A 6,182-nucleotide genomic window follows, 5' to 3' on the forward strand; every position below is an offset into this window, starting at 1 on the left:
GGGTTTTTCTGGGGGGGGGGGTGGAGTAAACAGCACATGGTGAGCTCAGGGGGGGACCCCAAGCAACTTACTGGGGGGCCCTTCCCAGCACAGCAGGGTCATACCTTCTCTGTCTCACGGCTGCACTTGATGATGAAGACATTGGCATAGATGTCCTCCACACACATCCAGTTAGAGAGGGAGAGCGTGGTGTCCGTCCAGACCCAGTCCATGACAGCCCGCAGCTCCACCAGGAAGGGCACGAGACGAAACCTGGGGGGGACACATGCAGAGGGGGCTGGTACAGCACCCTCAGGGCAGCCAGGGATCCACACGGCCCCGTCCCATACCCTTGGAAGAGGAAGAGGTTGAGGTGGTTGTATTTCTTGGTGAGGAAGTTGCCCAGGATGCAGGTGGGGTAGCCACAGCGGATCTGGTAGGCTGACAGTGAGAAGTAGATGCACTTCACAAAGTACCACAGCTGGGCCACTGTGTTGAGGTTGAACAACCTGTGGGAAGGAGGTGTCAACCCCTTCAGTCACTGCCCCAGCCAGGCTGGGCCACCACGTGACCCACAAAGGTGCCACCTTAGAGCCATGTGGTGCCCTTGGGGACATCTTCAGGGGATGCCTGGTACCTTTCGGTGACGGCCGGCAGGATGAAGAACATCCAGAGGTGGATGCTGAAGACCAGGATGACCTGGAAGATGAGCTTGCCCAGCACAGTCTTGCGGAGGTAGAGCGCACGGTCTATGACCATGGTGGTGAACTGGATGAGCAGCATGACCAGGAAGGCCTCTGGCACTTGGTCATCCGAGAGCGAGGAGGTGATGTCGGTGGCTGCCGAGTGTTTCTGGGGACGCAGGAAAGGTCAGAAGTGACCCTGCAGTGGGAGCCAGCCCCTGGCTGCCCTGCAGGAACCCCCTGCTCACCCCAAAGGCCCAGAAGCCGAAGATGATGATGATGAAGTCAACCACATCAGCCAGGAACATGAAGGCGTAGACGTCGGTGGCCGCCCGGTGCTGTGTGTGCAGGATGTCCCGGAAGAACCCGCGCACCGGCTGGTACGTGTTCTGCACCCTGAAGGGGACAGAGGGGACAGGTGACAGGGCTGCACCCCACAGCCCTCACCCCAACCAGCACTGTGGAGCACTCACATGGTGCGGAAGAAGTGCCTGACGCGCAGCTCAAACACTTTCAGCTTCCTCTGAACGTGGCTCTGTTCTGTTTCTACCTCTTCCTCCTTTTCCTCCTCCTCCTTACATCCAGTGGCTGGGGGTGAAGCATAACACAGGTGACCACCCTGCGGTCCTGCCCTGCCCCAGGGGACACCAGCCTTGTCCCTTGCTGAGACAAGAAGCATGGGAACCACCACTCACCTTCCTCTGGAGCCACCTCTGGCTGTTTCCTCCCCCACCTCCTCCTCCTCAAGTGGACCTGGGTGTCCCCAGCCCCCTCCTCCTGCCCCACGCTCTCTGGCTCCGTCTCCACTGCTGCTCCTGGTGCTCTCGGCTCTGTCCTTTCTTCACCCATTACCAGTGGCACAGACATTGCTTCCTCCCACTTCTCCTCCTCCTCTTCCTCGTCCTCCACCTGCTCCGCCTCTGTCTTCTTCTTGGAGGTGTTCTCCTCGAGGTCCCATAGTCCATAGGACTGGGGAGGGTCGTGGTCAGGCAGACAGGGCTCCCGATGCCCCCCAGCCCCACACCCCTCACCCCCATCCTGCAGCATCATTACACCCCAGGGACCCAACCAGCAATGGGTGCTTTGGGTGGAAACCAAGGCAGAGCTACCAAGCACCTACTGCGTGTTCTCCAGAGCCTCCACCACCCCCAGCAGCACCTCCAGCTCCCAGGGACACCCACTCAGGTGACGCCCACCATGGTGCCCGTGCCCCAGGGCTCACCAGCAGCAGGGAGCGATGGAAGAAGAGCACCAGGAGCTGGGCAAGGTCATACTTGAGGTAGCTGTCGTTCTTCTCCAATCCCAGGATGCGGGGCGGGAAGAAGGGCTTGCCCTCAGCGCGCACCAGCGTGGCGTAGTCATTCCAGGGAAAGAACCCAAACTGGAAGAGGTATTTCACCACCACCATCACCTGCAGGGACATTGGGGTCAGTAGGTGACATCCAGTGGCCGGGTGGCATCATCCCCTCCCTGGCCTCCCCCTCTGCCCACCTCGGTGAAGATGATTGCAAGCATCCAGAAGCGCTTGGTGGGCCGGGGGATGGAGAGCATGGCCCAGAGGAAGACGAGGATGGGGAGGAAGAGGGAGATGATGGAGGCGGTCACCACGTTGTTGAGGATGATGATGAAGTAGCAGAGCAGCTCGGAGTGGGCGGCCACGCAGCGGTACCCAGCCAGCAGCAGCTTCAGGAACCGGTTGTGGGTCCGATAAAACTGCTCTGACATTTCCAGCTCGGGGATGAACAGCTGCCTGTGGGGTGACAGGGGGGTGAGCTGGCCCCACCTTCCCCCCCAGCCCTCTCCCCATGTCCCCATACCTGCTCAGGAGGAGCTCACTGGCTGTCCGCCTGCGGTTCCCAGGCAGGGTCAGGAGCTCCTGAGACCCGGCCACGTCCTCCTGGGAACTCAGACTTGTCACCTGCTCCTGGCTGTCGGTGGGCAGCGGGGGGTCTGTCAGGGTCCTGGGGACAGCGTGGGGACAGGGGTGAGCTCCTTGCGCACCAGTCCCTGCCCACTGCCCCCTCGGAGGGGGTCTCTATGCACCTGCCTGGAAGCGATGCCATTTTGGGGGTCTGCATCCCCAGACTCCTCCAGGTCCTCCTCCTCAGGGGGCTCCTCTGGCGGTGGCAGGTAGAGCCCATCCAGGAGCCCACGGCTCACCTCCTCTCCCTGCAGCAGGGCAGGGGGTCAGTGCCACATGGGGGCTGCCACCCCCCCTCCCACTGTGTCCCAGTGTGTGTCCCCCCTCCCCGGGCTCACCCTGGCCAGCCGGCGGGCCAGCATGTATCTCTCCAGGCGCAGGATGTTGGACATGTTGGCGTGTTCCCGGGTGCAGGCGTCCAGCCACTGGGTCAGCCCGTCCACCAAGGCCTGGCACAGCACCCACAGGAACCGCAGTGTGTTCAGCACCCGCTGCACCACGTTGCTCCGAGCCGCTGGGGTGAGAAGAAGGGAAAGGGGGTCACTCTGTGCCCACTTGGATCTCCCCCCACCCACCACCAGTGGTTCTGCCTCCCACCTACCAGAGCTTTCCTCTTCCTCTTGGACTTCTTCAGCTGCCTCCTCCTCACTCACTTCATGGACTTCTGCAAAGGTCAGACCCATCCCCCAGAAAGGGGTAGCACCAGCTCAGTGGAGGATGGACGTAATTTCTGGCCCCCACCCATCACCCCGTCCCCCCCTCCCCATCCTGCTTAAAAATCAGCAGGGGCATCAAAGGAGAGTGGCACAGCTTGTCCCCAACCCCACTGCAGCCATCAGAGAGTCCACACACACACACACACTGGGAGCCCAGCTGAGATGATGCCCCATTATGGGATGCAAACAGCAGGTGTGGGGCAGGGCTGCACCCCCTCCTGTCCCCCCCAGTCCCATTTTGGGGTGAGCCAGACCCACCTGCAGTAAACTCGGCATCAGGCGATTCCGGCTGCTCCTGCTGCTGCCGCCTCAAAGCTGTCCTGGTGTTGGTCACCCAGGCCTGGTAGGCGAGCTTGGGTGGGGGAGAGGGGGTGTCAGCACCTTGGGGGCATCACAAGACCCCCCCAAACCCTCAGCCACGCTCACCTGGAAGGCGCTCTGCCTGCCCGGCTGCCGCTCCTCTGGCGCCGCCTCCTCCTCCTCCTCACTGTCCGACTCAAAGAGGAAATATTCCCCTGAATGCAGCACTGCAGGGAGGTACAGCTGTCACAGCACGGCTGGCACCACGGCCTGGGGTGGCACAGCATGGCTGGTGACACGGCACCGGGTGTCATGGCATGGCTGGTGCTCAGGTTTGCTCCACTGCCATCTCCCCCAGGGCTCTGCTCAGCACAAAGGACATCCATGGGGATCCCCACTGGGGACAAAGGCTTGACTCCCACATCCCCAAAATCAGGTCACACTGTTGGTGACCGATGCTGATAACCCCAAACCCAACCTTTGGGTGTCAGTGGTCCCCAGCAGAGGGACCTGGCCGAGGGGCTTTGCCCCATTCTGGCCCCACACTGGGGCAGTACCTGCAGCGTGGTCTAACCAGGGCCGCCACCACCGCTCCCTCTGCTGGGAAGGGTCCGCCGGGCTCTGGTACACTGTGGAAGGGTGGATATTGGGGGGCTGAGGACGGCCACACTCAGTGCACCCACCCCCAGCACGGGGGTGAGCTGGGGGGTCAGGGAGGTGGGAGTTCATGGCAATGCTCTGGGGGGCAGGTATCAGTGATGGAGGACAGCCACCCTGCTTTGCCTCGAGAAGCGGGGGGACAGGGAGGAACTCCCAGGTGCCCACCTTGCCTGGCCTCGGGCTGCCCCTGGAGGGAGGTGCCGGACCACCACCCCTGGTGGTACTTCCACTGCTTGGTTCGGATCCTCTTCATCCTGCAGAGCAGAACCCGCTGTGGTGCCCGCTCCTCCAAACCAACCCCCCCCTCAGGGGCACTCCCACCACGCACAGGGCTGCCCCCAAGGTGCTGGTGGGCCGCAGGGTGGGGGGGTCCCAGGTGCTCCCCCCTGCTCCCCCCAAACCACTCACTGCCGCTTCAGCTGGGCCAGCGACTTCCTCTCGGCCTGCCGGTGGGTGCGGATGCTCTTCAGGGCACTGGCCTTGAACAGCGCGACGCCCCTGTGGGGACAACAGGAGAGTGAGGGGGGCACCAGCACCCCAGCACCCACAGGCACCCTTCAGGACCCCCCAGCCCACCTGGAGGCCTGCAGGGAAGAGGCCCGGAGGTCGAACATGACATGCACAAAGTAAGAGCTGAGGAAGATGCGGCGCTGGAGCAGGAGGAAGAAGAAGCAGATGCTGTCCCAGATGATCCCTGCCTCCTCCACGGGCAGCGAGCAGTCGTGGTCCCTGCCCATCTCAATGGCTGGCAGGAAGAATCATAGAACCAAATAATGGTTTGGGCTAGAAGGGACCTTAAAGATCATCTAGATCCAACCCCTCTGCATGGGTAGGGACACCTCCCACCAGACCAGATTGCTCCAAGCCACATCTAACCTGTCCTTCAACACTGCCAGGGATGGGGCAGCCACAGCTTCTCTGGGCAACCTGGGCCAGGGTCTCACCATCACACTAAAGAATTTCTCTGTTATCTCATCTAAGTCTCCCCTTGTTCAGCTTAAAATAGTTCCCTCTTATCCCACTCCTGCCCTTCTCCAAAGTCCCTCCCCAGCTTTCCTGGAGCCCCTTCAGGTACTAGAAGATGCTCTAAGGTCTTCCTGGAGCCTTCTCTTCTGCAGGCGGAACAGCCCCTGAAGAGACACAGGCAGGTCAGGCAGCAGCCCAAGCCTGCACCCCCAACCCCAACTGAGTTGCCACTCCCAAGCCAGCAACTTACGGTCGTAGTAGCCCTTGACGGTGCAGACCAGGCTGAAGAGCTGGATCACCCAGCAGAAGTTGTCCTGCATCTGCTGCACGAAGACGCAGGAGAGGAGCTGCAGGGAGAGAGAGGGCAGAGTGTGGGGTTCACCCAGGGACGGTGACAGCAACATGGCACTGCCACTCATCCCCTCCCCAGGGGATGCCCAGGTGGCCCCGAGGAGCAGCCCAGTGGCCACGGCACGGCCCGGGCCCAGCAGCCCTCACCGACAGCATGTTTTTGGAGATGATGACGGTGATGTTGTAGAGGATGAGGCAGTCCCAGAGCACCAGGCGGGCCTGCGCCGGCTTGCGCAGCATGGCAGTGCCGAACAGGAGGAGGTAGAAGCAGGCCAGCAGGTAGCCCAGGCCAAAGAGGCTGGTGCGGGTGGCCCCCGTGATGAAGACCACCACCAGGACAAACCAGAAGAGGTAGCGGAAGACCACCACCTTTGCCATGTCCAGGTAGGACCTGCAGAACAGGATGGTCAGAGGAAGGTCCCCGTCCCCTCCCAGCATCCACGCTTGGCACTGCCCGGTTTTGGGGTATAGCAAGGTGTCACCCCACACCCCAGCCAAACCAGGACGGTCCAGGGCTGTCCTGAACCACTACAGCACGTTCCAGCACAGCCCCAGGGTGCTCCTACCCTAGTTTGGGGGTGCCATGCTAGTGGCAGGGGGGGGCGC

The 6,182-nt window shown here is 62.0% G+C and overlaps 1 protein-coding gene across 1 annotated transcript in view; it reads right to left on the reverse strand.

Moving 5' to 3' along the window:
• The window catches only part of PIEZO1 (piezo-type mechanosensitive ion channel component 1), a 23,597-nt gene that overhangs the window by 3,237 nt on the left and 14,178 nt on the right, over nt 1–6,182 (reverse strand). Inside the window, exons 22-41 of the mRNA XM_010008446.1 lie at nt 5,724–6,026; nt 5,476–5,572; nt 4,836–5,004; nt 4,668–4,757; nt 4,435–4,513; nt 4,157–4,220; nt 3,726–3,826; nt 3,558–3,651; nt 3,185–3,247; nt 2,922–3,097; nt 2,710–2,831; nt 2,480–2,623; nt 2,154–2,412; nt 1,885–2,073; nt 1,358–1,631; nt 1,136–1,250; nt 911–1,058; nt 617–831; nt 330–488; nt 107–252 (exon numbers count right to left, since the gene is read on the reverse strand). Of these exons, the coding sequence (XP_010006748.1) occupies nt 107–252; nt 330–488; nt 617–831; nt 911–1,058; nt 1,136–1,250; nt 1,358–1,631; nt 1,885–2,073; nt 2,154–2,412; nt 2,480–2,623; nt 2,710–2,831; nt 2,922–3,097; nt 3,185–3,247; nt 3,558–3,651; nt 3,726–3,826; nt 4,157–4,220; nt 4,435–4,513; nt 4,668–4,757; nt 4,836–5,004; nt 5,476–5,572; nt 5,724–6,026 (3,007 nt within the window). The remainder of the gene's footprint in view (nt 1–106; nt 253–329; nt 489–616; nt 832–910; nt 1,059–1,135; nt 1,251–1,357; nt 1,632–1,884; nt 2,074–2,153; nt 2,413–2,479; nt 2,624–2,709; nt 2,832–2,921; nt 3,098–3,184; nt 3,248–3,557; nt 3,652–3,725; nt 3,827–4,156; nt 4,221–4,434; nt 4,514–4,667; nt 4,758–4,835; nt 5,005–5,475; nt 5,573–5,723; nt 6,027–6,182) is intronic.

This window comes from Chaetura pelagica, unplaced genomic scaffold, assembly GCF_000747805.2.
Source record: "Chaetura pelagica isolate M959 unplaced genomic scaffold, ChaPel_1.0 scaffold232, whole genome shotgun sequence".
In the NCBI taxonomy this organism is placed as follows: domain Eukaryota; kingdom Metazoa; phylum Chordata; class Aves; order Apodiformes; family Apodidae; genus Chaetura; species Chaetura pelagica.